We start from the raw sequence: 21,011 nt of genomic DNA, 5'->3' as shown, positions 1-21,011 counted from the left end.
TCTTCTCATTGGATCTTCTTACTTAAAATTTTTCCATGGACAAAGGCATCCACAAACAGTGGTGTTTGAAAGAGAGTCTTACTGGACTAGTTTAAAATGAACTGTTCCATTCAGGTGTGACAGCTTGGTATTTCTGAGCAATCTGATAGTATGTGTTTGTAGCAGTTCTGACTTCTTGAGCAGCAATTTAGCAAACTGATTAGGATGAGGATTATAGTTATCCCTCTGTCACTTAAATCAATGTCTTTTCTCAATGTCTAGATAAATTTGAAGATAACTTACGATGCAAATACTTTTGGAGACCAAAAGGAGTGGAACTGTCATTTGGTATTCAGCACTATGCTGGAAAGGTAAGGTCATGTGATTTTTATTTGGTTCAAATAACAGTGGCATGGTCATTATTTGCTTTTAGCCAGAGTTTCTGCTTTATGGGTTTTATCCTCATTTTAATAGAAAAAATGATAAAGTTTATGCAAACATACACCATACACTCTGCAATGAAATTTTCATGTGTAGCAGTCCATTTTGGAGCCTATCCTTAGGGCTCTTACACAAATAGTGTAGACAGTAAGCATCTTTTGCCTGCAAGAAATCTGGCCTCAGAGATGCCAGTACTACAGTCATTTCAAAGGAGCAACTCTCTGGAGCCAGAGCAGGCTACATGCTTGGTAACAACACATGAATGCCCCAGTAGTTCTGTGTGAGAATGTTATGTAAAGTATATGCATAGAAAGCAATGTAAACCAGTATCTGTAACAGAACTTAAAATCCTATAGAGTGCATTGGAAAGACTGGGACTTGCTAGTAGAGATGTTTTCTTGTACTTTTTAACACCTAACTTCTTTTGTTCTCAGAGGTTCACATTCACGTATTGTTTTATATGGGGAGTAACAGTCTGGCTTTCACCATCACGTGAGCTTTGCTTGCAATTTCAGGCCCAAATATTTGTTTATAGACAAAATCAAAATAGCCATGTTTTATATAGTTATCGATGAAGTCTCATCTCTGGATCATTATAAGACTCCAAAATTTTAAGATATATTCTAGTAAATTCTGTCAGGTTTTCTGTCTTGTTAAGGATAACTATTAAAATGCACACAGGTTTAGTTAGTTCTTTGTACCCACATGGCAAAATAATAAAAACACTACTGGCCAGTTCTCTATTGTAGGAGAACATTCAGTTTCTGTGTAAATGAATGTACTCCAGGGAAATTGGGCTAGAGAGGAATATTGCTAGTGATAATAAAACAGCTCTAGAAAATTATTGCAATTAAGCAAAAGGCAAAAATAACTGATTATTATATTAATACAAATACCCAGGCATTAATTTCTAATCAAAACAGGATAATTGAAATAGAGGAATGTTTTGTTTTCCTAATATGATTTTCAGTGCCATGAGAAGCTGTTTTAATGTACTACAATGTGTCCAACTTACTCCTGTTCCTCCAGCAGGTCTGTTTATAGATCACAGGTTTGATGCAGACAACCAATAGAAAGTGACCACCTGAGAACCATTTCTTACACTGCACGTAAATAATCAACTTAAGCTTTAATGAAATATCTCTGTTATGTTGCGTCATGCATAGAATAGTTTGACATGGCAAACCATAGCACAACAGGATTTAAGCCATTTAACCCAGTTTGATATACAATGGCATTCTATGAATATAGGTACTCTGTATAGCCAATTTACATTCTGAACACACTGTTGTAGTTCACTTTTAAGTCTTTTGCAGATAATTCATTTGCATGTAGACCCTAGCTGGTCTGCTTGGTCAATCCTGACTGTTCACATTTTAAAGAACATAGTAGCTTTTGGGTAATCCATTGCGTCAAAATTTTCTCATTCTGCTTTCCCACACTAGGTATTATATGATGCCTCTGCATTCCTTGAGAAGAACAGAGACACTCTTCCTGCTGACATAGTGGTGGTGTTGCGAACTTCAGAGAACAAACTTCTTCAGCAGCTGTTCTCTAGCCCATTAACAAAAACAGGTACTTTCTGCACAGCTTTGCTAACATTGTAACTTCTTCAGCTACCTGTTCTTCTCAAACTCTTACTTGATTCTGAACAATTTGTTTTTCAAGGATTTTGTCACATCTCCTTTCCAGAGTGTTTGTTATACTTTATTCTCTGATTTCAAGATTTCATTTCCTTTCGAAAGGAAATGAAATCTTGCGATTTCAATAAAGATCAATTTGGCAAGGTTTGGTTCATTTCCCTGCACTTCATGTCATCCCATGCCATTTTATTGTTTTCACTTTGCTTCAGAATTCTCTCCTTTTTTTTTTAGCATTTCATTTCATCAATTTCAGGGAACTTTGTTCCCTGATTTCAGGATTTCAATAAGTATAATTTAGGCAAGTTTCAGTCCTATTCATTGCACCTCATTTAATCCCAATCCATTTCGTTGTATTCACTCCATTTCCAAATTCTCTTTTTTTTTTTCAGTTGCATTTGTTTTTATCATATTTCCTTTCCAGAATGTTTGTTACACTTTATTCTTTGATTTCAAGATTTCATTTCCTTTCATGAATCTTGTGCAGCAAGATTCTTCCCTGACTGCAGAGAAAGGGAGATTATCAGATGGGTAGGGCAAGAGTTCATTCTCAGGGCAGGATAAAAATACGGGAGTTTCTAGTTCTTAGTGCTTTGCTAAGATCAGTACACAGTTGATATTCTTGTGTACCATGGCTTACAGTTCATAAATCATGTGATGGTAGATCAAGGTGTTTCGCAGGTAATATCCATCTATTTAGAGGCACTGATGTAATACATAGTTTCTTACAAATTGTAAAAGCCATATACTAATAGGCTAACTTAAGGCTGACTTAAAGCTTGTTGACTTTGACTTACATGAAACTGCCAGATCTGTAGCTAAATAAAACAGCAAGATGAAGTTTGATTACTCCATGGATAGATGCCAGAATGCCAGTGCCATATGCAAATGATAGTTCTGCAGTATCCATGCAAACAAGCCAGCAGATGAGTACTTCTCTCAATACTTTCTACACTCTTGAAGCATTATTTTGTAATGAATAAGAAAAATATGTAATACCAAATGTAAATACAATGGATTGTACTAGATTGAAAAATTATTGTGAGCTGACATATGCAGATGAGTTTGTATGTTTGGGTGGAAATACTTGGTAGATGCATTAGATAGTGCTGTGTAGGCTTATTGTACATAGGCTGTAGATGCAATTCTGTGCCTGTGTAGCAGCTCTCTGCCTTGAATTTCTGGACTGTCAGTATCCCAGTTGTAGCATCTGGTTATGCATTTAACCTCTCTTGATATTTCTGTGTAGAAAAAGAACATCTGGAGAAAAAATTATATCGGAGCTTTTTTTGCACATGTAAAATTGATATCATAATATCTGTTTATATACTACAGAGGATAGATTCCTGTTACAGTGCAATTTTTCATGTAATTGGAAGGCTTTTGACTACCCCCCTTCAAATTACACTTTTAGAGGTCCCTGAGAGGTGAGGATCCAATGAGGAATCTGCTTCTCCATTCAGCTATAATGAGTTTAGATGGAGGGGAATATAGTTTATGATGGAGGATTGGTTTGTGCCCAAGTCAGGAACGAATCTTTCTGTTTACTACTACTCTACATTTGAGTCTGTGTTAAATTGATGAAAGAGATTATGATCAAGAAAAGCAAGCAAGAAAGCTCACACATGGTCAAATGTACCTCCACACCCTCTTTATAAGCTGTTTTATACCTTGGAGCTATTGTCAGAACGAAACCGATTAGGTGCTTTGTTCCACTTATCAGGCCAAATTATTGTAAATATTATACTTTTTTTTAATTGCTATTTTTAAGTCAGAAGGCTGATGCTTTCATGCAAACTCATCTTTTTCTGGCCTTACAGAGATATTTTCAGTAGCAGCAGCACTCAACTTGAGTATTTTGCCTAAGATGCATAGAAGGTTCAGTAAGAGATACTTCTCATTGCAGTTAATGTATAGTTACCGTGCTGGTATATTTTACCTATTTTTTTAGGTCTCTTACATTCCTTCCTTGTTTCCTATTTACATTAATTGAATGCTTTCTCCCTCCATTTACCTTTCTGTGAAGAGCACACAACTTGTCTGTATTTGTCAAGTTGGTACAGGACATCCTGATAAAAAAAATTATTGTGCATATGCATCTGTGCATGGTGTTGTAAGAATAGCTTAAAGCCCTTATGTCATTTTTATTTTTGAAAAGCCTTTGTGATTTTGCTCTTTTTTTCCAGCTGTCTGATATAATTGGCATTCACATCCTGTGTTGGGGCCTCTGTGTTCTAAACTCAGATTGTTGCCAGGTTTAGTTTTGGCAGCTTGCAAGATAAATGAAAGGTTTGGCTGAGAACAGAAGGCACTGCTGGCAATGCTGCTTCATCTCTGCTCAGTGAAGAAAGATAATGCTATTCTCTTAACTTTCTACAAAGATGCCTTTGTAAACAAAAGAATAGTGAGTGTGTATACGTCCCATTGTACTCTGTCCCTGTTTCTTAGCCTTCTTCCCTCCACTCAACATGTGCTTCATTCCTAAAGCAAACCAGAAAAAATACAGATTAAGATTCATGATCTGAGTACAATTTTCTCCAGCTTTTGGTCAGTTACTGACTGGTGCAAAAGTTAATAATTTACATGGGAGACATATTGCATCTTTCCAGGTAACCCTGACTTGAAATGGGCCTTCTGTGTGTGGTGTTTTGTTTGAAAATGAGTGACAGCACATTCTCACATCTGCTTGCAACTATCTCTGGAATGTGCAGTGTAGGTGGGTTTTGCCAAGCAGCGCTCTCCCATACGCGTTGCAGCCACTGGGTGGTGCTATCCCAGAAGCGAGAGGGAATGCGAGACTGTAATCGTGTGTCTGACGAGACTGAAAATGTAGTTCTTCAAATACCAAAAAGAACAAAAAGATGCCTTTCCCACCCTGAGATGATCCTCTGTTTGAAGTATATTTATATAACTGTCATATCTTCCACTGTCCAAAACTGAGCAGCATCAAGAAAATAAATACTAAAAAGCTAAATACTTTTACTAATTTAAGATCATGTTAATCCCTGTAATTTATCAAATACACTTATCCCCTCTTAACAAATGCTTCTATTTCACGGTAGCGGTCCATGCAGTTTAAAGGGCCAGAAATTAACAGCAGGACATTAAATATACATTTGTAATAGTAAATTATCATTAGTAGAGTATGCAACTACTCATATGAGACATTGGAACTTAAACATTCTGGAACAAATTGTTTATATAATTGTTTTATATAATACAGCTTGTTTTGTCATCTTTCAGTGGAAACTTAGTCACATTCGGCGTGTTTTGAAATCTGCACTTTCTAGGGACCTTTAAGTTCAAAATTGTATGAATGTACTCTGATTTAATCTAACAGTTCTCCCAGTTGCTTCCATATCTGTCACTTTTTTTCTAAAGACGCAGCTTCTTGTACTGCCACTACTTTAGTTGCATATACATGTTCCCGTTTAGATAGAATGTATTCCTGGTTGTCTCTGGTCTTAGTTTATCACTGTTGCTGCTAAAGCATCAGAGAGAAAAGGAATCATGTGATCTGGAAAATGGAGTCCCCTTGTAAGAATAGAGGATTTTGGTTGGAAAAATAAGGACAGCCTTGATACATTCACCACTGAGGAGTCAGAGCACTTGACTCACTGTCCTGATATTCAAGAATTTTTTGCAGCCTCACCTATAAGGGGTGGTACTGTTGGATTGCTTGAGCAAAGCACCCCTGGGGGTTTTTGAGACTGCAGGGTTTTTATCTTCTTAGGAAAGCTGCATCACAACAAGGTTTTCTACTCTTGAAACACAGTCTTTGCAGACTTTTGCCCTTGCCATGACTCACAGACCTTCAGAACTTCTATCAGGGTCGCTCTGCTCTGCCTTAGGTCCTTACTTGAGATAGGGGAGAGAGTTGTCTCCTGCAGGGAGGGAAAGGGAAATCCTCCAGCCTTCCCACCAGAAGAGTAGAGATGCTGAGACACATCCTTATCCTTGCTCTGAGGATCAATAGGGGCTGTGCTTGGCTACATAGAAGAAGTACAAATCTGAGTACCACTACAGCAACATCATGTCTAATAATTTTAGTAGCGTTGGGAATTGCTCACGCATTAGGGCAATGGAGTATCAATATATCATTGCTAATAAGCACTCCTTGTTTGTGGTGCCTATATATTTAAGCATAATCTGTCAAAGAGAGTTGGAGTGAAAGTGTTCACAACTGGGATGAAGGTTTTGGTTAGTCATGTTTTAACAAGGTAATTTTTTTTGTCCAAAGTAGAATTTTTTTCCAGACACCAGTTATTTATAATTCATCTGTCTAAAGGTCATTTCCCCTCCTCAGTATTGAGTTTTAGTCTGTGTTCTTTCTGCCTTTGAGTCTCTAACCTTGCTTATGGCCCTCAGATGAAAAGTAATTATAAACAGTGTATGTCTGTTTACCATACCAAAACAAACAACTAAGAGAGAATGTGAAAAAAATGTTTCAAGCTACCTTTATACACACAAAAGAACAAAAGAACTAGGACCTTTTGCAATATCGCTTCAGAGAACTGCTTTTCACCACTTCTTGGCGACAAGATTACTATCACCAGTATTAACTTGTCTGTAACTGTGATAGCATGTGATTCCTCATGATGAGTCAGAAACCAAAGGAAAGAGATTTTCCTGCATTTCAGTCCAATGAACAGGTACTGCTGGGCATACATGGAGTGTAATCTTGGCAAGTCAAAATCATAGGTGCTTTGCCATTGTTTTCAGTAGAACCGTGGTTTGAGCTGTCATGTCTGTCACTGTGCACTCCTATTGAGCATAGGCCCTTACTCTAGCAATAAGTAGTGGTAGGTCTCTTGGTTTGGTGTGTTTCATTCACTGAAATATAACATGTTTCCATTTGGGTTTAGTGTGGTTTTTTCCTCTTAATTCCATACATCACAATAGAACCAAAGGTTCAAATACATTTTAATTTTACTGATTTATTCCACAATAAAATCTTTTTGTAATGGTACTTTTGTGTTAGTATTTTCACCTTTAGGAGATCAGGCGCTCTTAAGTCAAATGAATTGGAAACAAAGTCATTGTAATTACAGTATCTTTGCTTAAAAATGAATCAAAATTATGTTGTGTAAGACTTTCAGTAAAGTTAATGGAAGCTGTGTATTTCATTCAGGACATGGAGGCTTTCATACTTCTAACTGGTCTGTATATTAAACACACAAAAATAGTTTTTGCTCTGCTGCCAGTGAGTTGTATGCAAAGAGAGGCTTTAAACCACAGCTGTGCACCGCAACAGTCATGAACTTTACTGGGTTGCAGATGTGGGACATCAGTAAACTAAATTAATTGTAGCTTAACTGAGCTTGGGAGGTAGAGTGATGGATTACTTTTTTGAGCTTCTCACTTGAGCATTTTACAGTTCAGTGTTTATTTTTCTTCATACCCTAAGGTTTTGCATCATAGGACAAATGCAGTACGGATACTTGTATTATAATGCTTGCTAGCAGTAGGATCCAAAAAATGCTCTAAAATAGTCCTAAAAATGGAACTCATCTAGAAACAGAACCATCTATCAGATCAAAGTTAAGGTCTCAGTCTTGCTAAAGCTTTATATAAAGTATAACAATTATTTGCTGTTGAGAATAACTCCCTATAAATAGTGTCAATGAATCTCTGGAATTGCACATGGCAGTAAGCACAACAGCTGAGTGTTGTCAAGTTACATTTACCACAATTATGTTTGGTAAAGGGTGTTGCCCAAACAGAATTACACTGCTTTTAATCTGAGACTTTACAGATTATATTGTACTGAAAATGAATAACAGGACATAGATTGTTTTTGTCTCCAAGTGCTTGCAAATTGAACTCTAATAAAAGTAGAAGTGGACAAGTTCAAGAATAGATCTTTATTAATTTACTGATTTGATTTATAATAGACCATTCTCTTTAGAACAAATCTTGAGAATAATTTTTCTTTGCCTTTTTATCAGAAGAGAGCAGATACCTTTCCCGATTTTCATGTTTCTGGCCTAACTTCTCAATCCTATAATGAGCATGATTTCACAGTAGTGAATAGTAATTAATCTTAACACTGCACTGTAAACTAATTAAATTCATATTGAGGAAACAAAAGAAACGTCACATAAAAGATGCTAGTTTTTAATATCAACTAGAAGCCTGTGGGATTTCACTGTGCACCATATACAGAATTTAAATAGAGAAATATTCAGAGAACATTATACTGTTGTTTTAATGAGTAGTTTACTTGACAGTTTCTACAGGCACTCTGTGCTGTAAGGTCAAACTGTGTCAAAGATGCTCAGTATGTCATTGGAAGCATTCAGTAGCTCTCAAGATTAAATCCTAGAAGAGCAATTATTCTTAAATTTGCTAGTGAGTTTTGAGAGCAGATAACTTTGTTGAATATTCAGATAATCTTACTCATATGAACATCCATAATGTTTTTTGGTGTGTCCTTTGCAAAAACGTGCTTATATTTCCCTCTCTTTCAAAATAATTGCATTAAGGGATTAATATATCTAAAGGATGAATGTAGTGGGTGGAAAATAAATCTCTGAGTCTATGCTAGATTTTGTATATTAATTTCAGAGTATTTTGTACAGTCTTACTAAGATTTTGTACTTTTATCTTTTTTTTTTATTCCTTCGCCTTACAACAAGCTGCAAAGGCCAGTACTTTACTGAACCAACATTATTTATTATTATTTGACTTTGTCTTCCTTATTCCAGCCTGACTTGTCTTGATGCAAGAGTAGTTAATTGAGCTGCCTGGATAGCAGGTTACAGTGTGTGACAAAGACAGAAAATGTGTTTGTGGGTATTTGTATGAATGGGTATTTATTTCATTAGAAGTGGAGATAAAAATATAATTAATGATTTGCTTTACTACAAAAGTAACTGATTTTATGCCAACTGTGATTATATACAGAAGTGCTGACATCCAGGGGAGCAATGGTTCAGTTGAGAAGCCTTTGAGACTTGATTAAATTAGTTGTCAAAATCATTAATGCCTAGATTTCAAAAATGGTAAGGTCTGGGACTTTCATAAAGTTCTGTAACCTTGTTTCATCTTAAATTAAGACTTTTAAAAGTCAGTTCTTGCCTTGAAGTTTCAAAACTTCAAACTTTCGAAACTTGGTTTTGGTACCGTTTTTCAGCCTGTCTAGCCTTAGGTTCTTGATGACTGGGGAGAGTGATAGTCATAGTGAGGTCAGAGAAAATGTTCCATCATTTTTTTCCATGTGCTTTCAGTTGCATCTTTATACCTGAATTTTTGCCACTGAATTCATTGGGAGTCTTCACTGGCTTTAGTGGGATTTTGACTGTGTATGTATGGAGCAGCTTCAGCAGCAGGTCCTGAGTGATGGAATATATACTATAAAATTTTTAAACATTGTATGCAGAATGAACATACTCTGGAAATACAAGCAAAGGGCTAGAAATCACAGTTCTTGACTTCTCCTGATTTCCTGTTTATTCACTGTTGTAGAAACTTACTTTGGCCTCAAGCTTAACTGAGCACTATGAAGCTTAATAGATAGAACAATGAGATAGCTACCATGTTCTTTATAATCATACTTTTACTTTTCTGGATAAAGGATATACATTTTGGGGGAAAAAATTTCTTACATAACATGCAAGAGAAAGTATGTCAATTACATAAAACAATGAGGGAGACTAGAGCTGAATGAGAATGTAGGATAACCATATATCCAACCTGTGTATGCTTTTAGAACTATTCTTCCACATACCTCTGGAAGAAGAAATAAACTTGTCCAGCCTGAGTAGATGTAAGTAAAACAAGGTTATTTTGACCAATGCTTAAAATCAGTGAAGAATTCCTCAATAATGAAGTTTCAAAGAAAATTCACCTCTGTAGTTTTCTTCTAATCTCAGTTACAGGTGTGGTACAGGTACCAGGGCAATCTGCTGGGGCAGCAGAAAACCTTGTACTGATGGTGAGGTACTCTCCTGACAGCAGCAGTGTTCTGTCCTGTCTGCTGTTCCGCCAAGAATTCAATTTTTGTTGTACTGAGCTGATTACATACAACAGCATCAAACCATGCATTGCAAGAGATGTGGAAGGAAATTACTAAGGACCATATCTGAAAGAAATGGCCCATGTCTTCTGACAACATATAAATCATAAAAAGCCAAGCCAATTTGTTCTGTAATACAGCAGCTGAAAGCCTGACTGGATCAGGCTGTGACCAGCCTCTCTTCAGCCAGCCAGTTGGTCAGGTCTCCAACTAGTCAGGCTAAACTGCAACTAGACCTGACTAAAGAAAATGGTGAACATCAAGCAGCAGAAAATTGCAGTATTGTTTATACAAGAACTTTGTTTTTTCCAAACTTTTAAAATGTATTTCATTTTTGTCTAGATGCAGCTTCAGGTAGTCAGCACTCACTGCACTTAGTGTGCCACTCCTATCATTAATCCTGTGTTTGGACAGAGATGCTCAACCTATGCCCTCCTGGCTGTGGCCAGATAGCAATCTACTCCCTGCTCTGCCACTCTGTTTTCCAGAACCACGTGATCATCCCTTGGCCTGTGCCCAGGAACCTCTTTATCATGTTATCAGGCTATACCATATGTGTTTTGCCTACTGTCTGTAAGTTTGCTCATGTCACAGGACTATGAGAATCACATAAGGTTTGCTTGTATATCCTGTGACCACATACTGTGCCCATGATACTTCAGGAAAGGTCTGTGTTTCAGTGAACATACTCCCAATCGAGTAGATGACTATACATTTGATTCAATTTAGCTTGAAAGTTGGGCATGTTGCTTAAAGCAGCAATTAGTACTTGAGATTGTGTTAGAAAAATATCTTGGGCACTACCACTAACTAGCTTAATTAGTACCATAATTTGTTCTTCTTTAGTAGGTAAGGATAAAAGTTAAGATTTTTCTTACTGTCATCATGCATTCATCATAGATATGTGTAGAGTACTGTAGGCAGTTTGACCTTCATTTCATCTCAGCTGCTGTCAGTGTCTTAGTTGCCTTCCATTCTACAAGAAGCCAACTAACCTACTGTGTTAAAACAATACTTAAACATAGCAGTGATGATGCTTACAAGTGAAGTTTTATTTGTTGCTGTAGACGTGATGCTGTGTGTTTGCCAGTGTGTGCCTTCTAATGCAGGAAGTGACCACTGAAGTGTCTGCAATGTGTGCAGTAGAAAGCATAACAGCACTGAACTTATACTCAGGTTCTCCAATCCCAGTCTAGCAATGTAAAGCTTTTAAGTATCTGTAAATATGATTGATGTCTACTTCAGGCCAAAAAGACTAAAGAAATCCTTAATCTAATAGAGAGTCAGTGTCAGAATTCCTCAGTTCACTATGGCATGAATTTTTCATTTAAAATAATCTGGGCCAAAAACATGCATATTTTTGCTTCTGAAGCAAATATTCATAATTAGATTATTCCCAGGTGGGCTTCACTATTACTAAGGTTTTATGTTGATCAGATTCTGTTTGGTAATATGTATCTGATTTTGGAAATACTATTTCTTGGTTTTATTTTGAATAGAAAGTAAAGTAATTCTCCTTCCAGAAGAAGCAGTAGTTGAGGTCTATCTGTATTGATAGTTGTGCTCAACAGACAGTATTTTTATAAATACATTCTTGTGTAAAATGTGTAGTATGTGATAAAATTGGATTCTTAGCTTTTTTATTGCACAAGATTAGCTTAAAGGACTTCAATAACTCAAAAGAATAGAGTTTTGATAGTCAGTGACCAGATTCAAATTAGTACCCAATAAAAAAAGTACATGTATTCATTTGTAGTTGAGCTAAAAGCTTAGTCTTACAGTAGATGAAAATGCATTACAGAGATAAGCAGTCGACTTCCTTCGGCTCGATAAAATGTACTGAAAGGAAAGACAGAGAAGAATCTGTGCATGTCAAAGACATTGTCTGGCCCTGTACCTCTTCTGGAGTGTGAGTGCTTAGCTGTGATTAGAAGTCATGTCAATGAAATGTGAATGCATTGTAGCATTTCTGACCATATTATACTGTATCTACATGGTGTTTGAAGTAACCCCTCTTTATCTGAACCAGAAGCATGAAAGAAATTAATAAAACATATGAGGATAAGGAAAGAGCCTGTATTTACCCTCTATATAATAGTAATATCCCTGGTACGACATGTACAGTAAGGTGACATTGTCATTAGGCTTTTTCTCTGTAAGTCATTTGCTCTTCACAAACTGGATGTTCTATCAAAGCTTAATGTATTTCTTACCTGGCATGCTCTTACTTTGGGAGGAATGATCTATTGCAGACATAACCAAAATGAGGTTATAAATACAGTGCTGATATTGCTAATATTTGCTTGATACTCCTTACAGAACCCATCATCTAAGAATAAATGAAGCACAGACAAACCATAGTTAACGTCAGAACATCCAGCCAGAGAGTGTACTTTTCCTAATTAGTACATAAAGTCAACAGCTGGACAAATAATTAATTCAGCCAGATCACACAGTGAGTAACTACCAGGGATGCAAATGAGAAGCCAGGAATGCTGACTAGTCCTTTTTGAGATCTGGAGACCACTTCCTAAGTCCAGCTTGAAAAAACAAAACCACATTTCTTCTTCGTGTGTGATGTAAATACTTACAAAACTTCTCCTGCCTGGCTTTGCATAATAGATGAGATGCAGTTCTTTGATAATGTGGTCTTTCTCACCTAGCTGAAATGAGGCATCAGTGAAGAATATGTTTGCAGAGATGTGAGATCTTCTAAACAGATTCAAGTCAAAGGGAGGTTTGCTGAGCACTGACCCTGAGCTTAGCCAGTGAGTGCATAATTTTGTGCTGCTACTTCTTTTTCCATTGGAAATTCTAAGAGAATTTCACAAACTTTAATGACTGAAACTTCTCAAAGCATTAAAGTCATTCTCAACTTCATTGAACTGAGGAAAAAAAGAGAAACATTAGCTCTGACTGACTCCTTCACTGGCACAATGAATCCCAGAGACCTTAGTCTCTGATCCAGACGCATAGGTAGGAGCCTTAATTGTTCAGATGAGCAATCCCATTGAACTGAAGTGCATGTGAGTAAAATTAAACATGTACATGTTTAAAAGATTAGTCCTAACTTTAACCATTAGCTTCTCTCCCCTCCCTCAGAAAAAACCCCAAAACCTAAGACAATTTTGAGAGGGTTTAGTATCACTTAATTGGTCCATTTTATGGACTTGGATTAAATGTAGGTAGCATTTGGTCTACAGGGATATCATTTGTATTTTCTCTAAAGTTTTGACCATATAATTAGCATGAAGCTAGACTTCTGAAAGGTGCAATGCAATCTTTCAACCTTTAACCAGTTTAACCTTTCAAGGAACCCATGGCAGTTCAAGCTGGTGATGTTATTATCTGAAAGCATTTGTTCTTCAAATATTGATGCTTTTCACAAAGTGGAATAACATTTAATTATTTTTGATGTGTTAAGGTGTAAGTTACCTTGTAAATGAAAATCAAATGCAGGGATAGGTACCAAATTTTACTGCCTGTGAACACCATGCTAACCCTGGGTGAAACATTCCTTATTACATAGACTAACTTTCAAACCACATTTATTCTGTTCATTAATTTTAATGGCTGAGACATGTTAAAGATTGATAGTTATTTTTCCTCAGCATGAGCTACATGAGATGAGTAATTCAGAAACTTTTGTTGAAGCATCATTTTGTGTTTCAGCTGAAAAAGAAAATCCTAGTAATATTTTTTCCATGGATTCAATCTAACGCTACAAGTAATTACATAGGAATTCATCTGACACATGAAATAAGCTCTGGTAAGAATCCATTCCTAGAAGGAAGTAATTGCTGAACAAAGGCATGATAGGTAAAGTGTTTCTTTTTTTAAGTGGGACCTGAACACCTTGGTGGTTTTTTTGTTTGTGAAATCATTAAAGATTTTTGATTAATGGAAAGGTTTGTTTATTTGCTTGGCTTACCAGATCAGAAATGTTTAGTTTTAGTTTTGCGTGAAAACTAAAGGAAACCTCCAGGGTATTAATGATGAACCCTAGAAACCTAATGCCAGCAGTGAGTGTGGTGAACCTTGAGCAGCTGTAGAACCATTCTAAATTTTATTTGATTATTACAGTTTTTTAAGTTGTTAAAAAATACAACAAAATTTTAGTAATTTTAAACGGTCTGATTCAAAGTCATTTCTTCTCCCAACTCCCCTCTTTTATCACATGTTGTGTTGCCAGTTCTTCAGTGCAAGGCTTTCAAGCTTTAGACTTGCTAATCTGAAACCTAGCCAAAACCAACCTTTCCAAGCTATTTTAGCCAAAAAAGGCCCATAAGAGTAATTTCTAACATACAAAAATAGCAAAATTGCAACTAGGAGAAAAATTATTTCACCATCTACTTGTTCATTAAAGTCCTCGTTTTAACTTGGAGAGATACATGTATTTACAATATGTGCCATGTATGTACATAGATATTCAAGATTTCCCAAACACTTGTGGTTCTCATTAACACACACAGTATAACAGCCAAAGCAGTTTCCAGAATAGTGGAAACTGCTTGTTCTGGACCGTGATTTAGACTGTCAGGTAACATATGATGTTAGATCTGCAAATGACATGCCAGTTTTGCAGCATTGTGTCAATACCAGTGCCAGCAGCTTAAAAGATAAATACTTCTTTAAATTAATTCACAATGTTCAAATGAAGAAAGCTGTGTTTGAGTGCTGGCCCACAGATTGTTTTCAGGGGTTTCGTATTTTTCTTTTTCAGAGGAAGGTAAGAGCAAAAGTTCCTTTCAGTGTTACAGTGGACACTGGGTTTTCTCTGCTCTCTTAGGGAATTATTACCAGTGATTGGTTTTCTTTACCAGCGATTTCATGTTCTTGGTTTTCGTTTTTCCAATCATGCCTCCTTACTAGTTATGTAATACATAGTTTAGCAAAACTCTGAAGACTGTTTAGAGTTATTCCCTTTCTGTAAAGCAAACAGCTAAACATTGGAGTTGATGCAAACAAGTCATTTAGCATCTGAAAGAAGTGTTAACACTTTATTTACATTTAAATTAAAATAGACACTTATTTATGTGTTCTGGTTCTGAAAGGTGTGTGGTACATCTGCAGAGGCCTATTGTTTATTCATGCTGTAAATCCTTTGAAATGTGTTAAAATGCTTCCCACTCATTATAAAAATCCTGCCACCCATGGATTAGGGCTTTGATGTCACCAATCCTGCTTCAAAGGGTTCTTTCAATGCTATTAATCACAGTTTAGCCTCTGAAGATATAGCCAGAGAAAACATTTGGACATCTTGTGCTAGACTTGCTAAAACTTGAAATATACAGAGTGTCTTGCATATGCAAGTCCGATATCACTTCCTCTCTCTTCTCCTAGCCTTTATTTTGAAAAGCTATTTTGTGATGACTTTGGCTTTCTACAAGTACAGAAGAAAAAGTTTAGGACACATCATACTTTACATTTTAAAAAAGGCACCAGTCTTTTGCTTGACACCACAATGTATTTTTGCCTGCGAAATTGAGTCAGTCTTTAAAAACCCTGAGTTACTATAAGATTGAGGATTGTATGTCAAAAGTTCAAAAAATGATGCAGTCTTATCATTTTCTCATCTCTCTCATTAGTTTTTGAGTTTAAGATACTGTCTTAATGCTTGAGTATCCACATGATTTCATAGAAACAGGATTGTTTCTGTAGTCTTTTTGCTCTCTGAAATCTCTCAATGGGTCACAGAGAAATTGATTACTAGTGATTGAGCTGTATGCCTCTGTGCTGTCGTTGTTTTCATCAGCTCAGTAGCTAAGGTCAGTGGCATACCACCTTATCACTGACTTTTTCCTCCCCTCTAAATCAACACTGCACTCTGTCATGCCCGTGCTGAATGCTCTGCAGGCACAATTGGTAATGAGAGGGGTGTGGAAGAAGTGTGATGGTGTCTGCTATTTTTAGTACTATTGTACAGACTGATTTTACACCATACAAATTTTTCCCTTCTAAGCTTTTTGAATAGTTTGTGCAGTATAAATTTCTTTCTTTTTGAACAGGTAATTTGGCACAAGCAAGAGCCAGAGTGACAGCAGCATCTCGGTCTTTGCCTCCGCAGCTCAGTGCTGGGCGTATCAAGGTTAGTAGTGTTCCCTTTGAAGACAGGCAGTTGTTTATAAGATATTAATGAGACTGTGTACACAATACTTAGCTGATGTGGGTATATAGCAAGGTTCTTACCAAGTAAGAGCCTTCTTTTACTATCAGTAACATACACCTTGTCTTGGAGTATGGTTTCCAGTTTTAATGATGAACTTATTACAGAATTCAGTGAAGAATCAATTTACTACTGATTAATCTTTAAACCTTTGGACTGAAATCTCAGTTACATTGATGTCAATAGTCCTCTTTGTTTCAATGGGGTCAAGGTTTTCCTCTGACAATTTTGACCTAGAAAGAGGTCTTACTTGGTAAAATTTCAATAGTGTATTTAACAGTATAAAAGGCAAAATAAAATTTACAAAAAAAAAAATCTATTTTTTTTTTATTTAACTTTGAAGTGAAAAAACAGGAAATATTTGTGACTGGTAGATAACTGGAAAAGAATGACTCATCAAAATCACTATTCTCTAAAAAGAACTGTAGAATTTAAATGCTGCTGAATTTTGCCATGAAAGTATGTGGCCTAACTGCAAGATGGGATAATTTTATGGCAATTAGTAGGATTACAACTGAGTACACTTAATTTGTGAGGAAGCCTCTTGTCCCTTGAAGCTGATGGCATGAACACCCCTTCCCTACTTCCTAAGTAGTGCTTGTTAGAATTAGCGTATTTAAGGTTTGGGGTTTTGGGTTTTTTGCCTTCAAAGCAAACAGTAATAAATTTTAAAAACAAGTGTGGTAACAGCAACTGTTCGAAAGTCTACAAAATTTTATGTTCTGGGTTTTCTATTTCTTCTTATTATCTTCTGGTATTTGGAGCTCATGCTCAAACATCAGTGTGGTTATTTATGTCATCCAGATGTCTGTATCCTTCACTGTACCTGCAAATACAGATGTGGATTTCAGACTATTATTTCCTGTCTGGTGTAAATACTTTTGGTGCTGAAGGCTGGCCTTTCCAATTTTCTTGTGTTACATACACATTTTCTTCCACATCCAGCTGTATTCAGCCCAAGCTTTCTAAGCACGCATTTTATTGATACAGCATTTTTTTTTCTTTAGCAAACAGAATAAGTTAATAAGTACTCTTTAAAAGGAGTACATTTTAAAAGGAGCTGAAAGAAAAGACGTGTAAGTGCAACACTATTCAGAAAATGTTAATTTAAATACTTTCTAGATAAATCACTATTTCTTAGACTTTTATAAAGCACCTAATTAAAAGAACTTCAGGAAACGTATTTTAAATTATTTTAAAATTTGTTTTAAAAAATCCAAATGTAATGATTTTGTTTGGAAGTTTGGAAATTTTTTATCATTATTTAATTTAAGAGGGTTTTTTGCTTAACATATTTTTGTTTTTACAGTATTTCATACCATGCCAGCAGCAGGTCAATATGTGGAAAGTCATCATTTTGAGTGACTTCATAAGGCGACATGATGTCATAAATTGTTCTTTTAATATTGTTTCAAAACTATTAGAAATGATCTTTTTAGTGATGAAACAGTTTGACTTTTGTAGGTCAGGCTGTTTTCCATTACAGTTGTAATTATATAAATTCACATTGTAAATCACTACAGCTGTCATGTAAAAGTGTGACTTAACAGTTGAAATATCTTCATTTTTGTTTAAAAAGAGTAGCTAGTGATTTAAAATACAAGATATCATGGCATTCTTATTCTTATATCATGACATTCTTATTATGTTCGGTCATTTTCTAGCAAGCCAGTTGTGAGAAAGACTTTTGTCTGTTGTACATGAGGTTGTTGCCCTACTATAACATTTTGTGGCTTCATAGACAAGCGATGTTGTAAATTTATGAGAGACAAAACTTCTAAAAAGTCTTACAAGAAAATCACCCTAGCTGCAGGGTCTATCAGAATTTTTCTAATGAAAACTTCAAATATTTCTTGTCAAAAAGATTTGGAAACTAATTCTAGTTCTTACATATTGCACAGATCTGAATTTACAACTTCATTCATAGGAAAAGAAATCTAACAATACTGCTTTTAGCCTAGTTTTCTGAGAAAAAGTGTTTTACATCTCCTCTGTGAGTCTTTCTGTGCATTCATTCCCTTTCCCCCCATGAAAAAAACTCAAACTAAAAGAAAACTCTTTTGAATTCAGCAGCCTGTTGTAAACCCTGTTTGATACTGTGGCAGTCCCAAGATGGTAAGATTCTACAGGTCTGGTGGAAATAAGTAGCTGTAAAAAGGAGATGACACGCCCTTTATTGACCAGCAGATATTTGAGATATGAGAGGTTGTGAGTGCTCAATCTCCAACAACAATATCACTGTGTCTCTGCTTTTCTAGACACAGAAGACTCCTATTTAGAACCTCAAATTCATTGGCATTTGGGCTCAGATCAGTCCTCAAACTATTTGCTTTTGTTCTTGATTTGATGTCATTTATAATTAAATTGTGTGTCTTTTAGTATTAAATATACCAGTTATTCTGAACTTACTGTCAGTGTTCGCTGTTACGGCTTTTGTCTTCTACCTGACATTTACTAGAGATTTAGATAACAATCCTCAGAAACTAGGTGTCTTGCCAAGATAATCTTGAAATATTCCCATATCCTTCCCCATGGACATGCCTGCTGTTTTGATTAGGTCATTGATATTTACTTTGTCAGATAACTTCATAAGATGTTTGATGTTACCTGGGCTGATAAGGCGTTTTTCCTGGAATATATTATAGAGTGTTCTGTTAACAAACTGCATCTCTCTTTTTTTATTATTTTTTATTTCTTTTTTTCGTGTGTTTGTTTGAGATGTGTACCAATGCATGTATACCACTCTGGGCCAGAACATCACAGATTACAAAAGCATACTAAAATTTTTATGGTCACCTTTATTGAGCTCTGTCTGCATTGGTGCCATCTGTGTTCTGAATCTTGACCTCACTAGTTTTCTTTTGATTTCTTCCCCAACATGAAATCCATTTTTTTGATCTATTATTACTTAGTGCTTCATTTCCTTTATATTTTGCATGCAGTCTCCTAAATATCTCCTGAAGGTAAGAGGCTTAGTTACTTTCTTGAGAACTGTAATCTTTCAGCAATTATTTTAGTGTTCAGAAGTGTGTTCTTAAGTCAGTGAGTGTTGGAAGTGATTGTATGGAGCAAAGTCTGGGAAGTGTAGCACAGGTGCTGACAAGAGCATTATCTGGTTTATACAAATGCCACCTGGTCAGAGCAGATGGTAAACTGCCACAAAGCAAGTGAATGCTAAAATGCTGTTAATGCTCCATGAAAACAGGATGCTGGTTAATTTTCTTTAATTTTGTTGAGCTGTAATGCAGCAACACAATCTGCTTGTTATGGGTAACCACAGTTACACTCATTCATAAATTCTGGTTTCATTTTGATAACAACAGCTGTACTAACAATATAACTAAAACCTGCAAGGAGCAGTATGTTCATTGTCCATGTATGTCCTCTAAAAATAACTCTCCTGCAATGCTGAAAAAGTGGTAGGCTATGGCAGTTCAACAGGATTGCTGAAATTCTTGGCATCAAAATGGCAATACAAAATAATTAATAGTAACCATAGCAGGAGAAAGGAGCAGACTTATACGTTGTGAGACTACCGACTTTGTTTGCCACTCATTATCCTACAATAATTTTTCCATATGTGAGCAAAATGAGGCTGTTCAATTTATTTCCTGGCCTGTTGGAGTTCATTGTAGTGGCAATAATAGGAAAACTTTTTAGAAATCAGTTCCTAAGGTATTGCAACCTGACAGCTGTTTCATTGGCTGAGTGTTATACTGTCATAAGTCTGGAGCGCTCTTGCACTATCAAAAAAAATTCAGAATGCTTACACATCTCTCCAAAATCAGTGTGTGTCCTGTATCTGTTGGAAGCTGGCCTTGCTATCTCTCACAAACTATTCTGAAGTACTCACGCCTGAAGGAATGACTGTAACAAAAACTGAACCCAGCTTTCATGGGCAAGGTGGGGTGGGTCTGCAGTGTTTCTGGAACAATCCTAACATCAGAGTTTTGTCTTCCAGGTTGACACAATGGAAGTTATGCGGCATCCTGAGGAAACAACTAACATGAAGCGGCAAACTATGGCTTCCTATTTTAGGGTACAAAAATTAAAATGAAAAGAAGCATTTTGATAATAAGAACAATAGATATAGCTAAAATATTTGTGGGGTTGTTAGATCAAAGAGAAATATAGGAGAATTTTTTTATTCTGTCACGAGGCTTTTGTAGATTCATAAACTTCTTTTTGCTTCTTATCTCTTTGTTTTCTCATACTTGTATTTTTACAATTTCACAGAGTATGTTGGTAACAGAATCTAGATCCTAGACTATTTTCCATCTACAATGCTAGAGGTCTAGAACAGGTCTTGTTATAAACAGAACACTAATTTTGTGCAAATAAAATAGATGTTATCACTAAGGTCTTCATATTTTTTCGCAAGCTGAGGCATACATACCTTTAAAGATTAAGATTTTTCATTTGTGCTAATAAGTAAATCCATCTTTTGGAAGTGCTGTTATAAATCATACGGATTGACGTTTTATTGGTAGCAATCCTGTCAGAGGTAATGCATATTCTGCATGTGTGTTTAAATCAAACAGGCAAGGAAAGGGCATCGAGAACGTTGGAACTGGAAGCTTGGGAGTTAAGAAAGTGCTAATCCAAGCAGTGCAGCATTGTCCAAGACTCTTGGTTACTGGTTTTTTCTTGCAGTCATTGCAAAGTGGAAAAGTTTTCAGCAGCTGGCTCTTGGGCTGCACTTGTGCCATCAGAATAGGGAAGTTCACGAAGTTGTGCTAGCCAGTGTGAGTCAAAGCTTCCTGCTATG

At 36.1% G+C, this 21,011-nt stretch overlaps 1 protein-coding gene across 21 annotated transcripts in view; it reads left to right on the top strand.

The window, feature by feature from the left end:
• The window catches only part of MYO3B (myosin IIIB), a 252,842-nt gene that overhangs the window by 110,644 nt on the left and 121,187 nt on the right, over positions 1-21,011 (top strand). For 20 of the 21 annotated variants that reach the window (XR_001862401.1, XR_001862400.1, XR_001862399.1 and 17 more), the window contains 5 exons: positions 262-350; positions 1,866-1,995; positions 16,086-16,165; positions 19,186-19,206; positions 20,205-20,282. Coding sequence is in view for 17 of the 21 variants with exons in the window: in XM_017735716.1 (XP_017591205.1) it covers positions 262-350; positions 1,866-1,995; positions 16,086-16,165; positions 19,186-19,206; positions 20,205-20,282 (398 nt within the window). In the remaining 4 variants the exon portion in view is untranslated. The remainder of the gene's footprint in view (positions 1-261; positions 351-1,865; positions 1,996-16,085; positions 16,166-19,185; positions 19,207-20,204; positions 20,283-21,011) is intronic. The other variant, XM_017735718.1, reaches the window with a different exon arrangement.

The sequence above is a fragment of the Corvus brachyrhynchos genome, unplaced genomic scaffold (assembly GCF_000691975.1).
Source record: "Corvus brachyrhynchos isolate BGI_N302 unplaced genomic scaffold, ASM69197v1 scaffold255, whole genome shotgun sequence".
Lineage (NCBI taxonomy): Eukaryota > Metazoa > Chordata > Aves > Passeriformes > Corvidae > Corvus > Corvus brachyrhynchos.
This window is presented reverse-complemented; position numbering and strand designations above follow the sequence as displayed.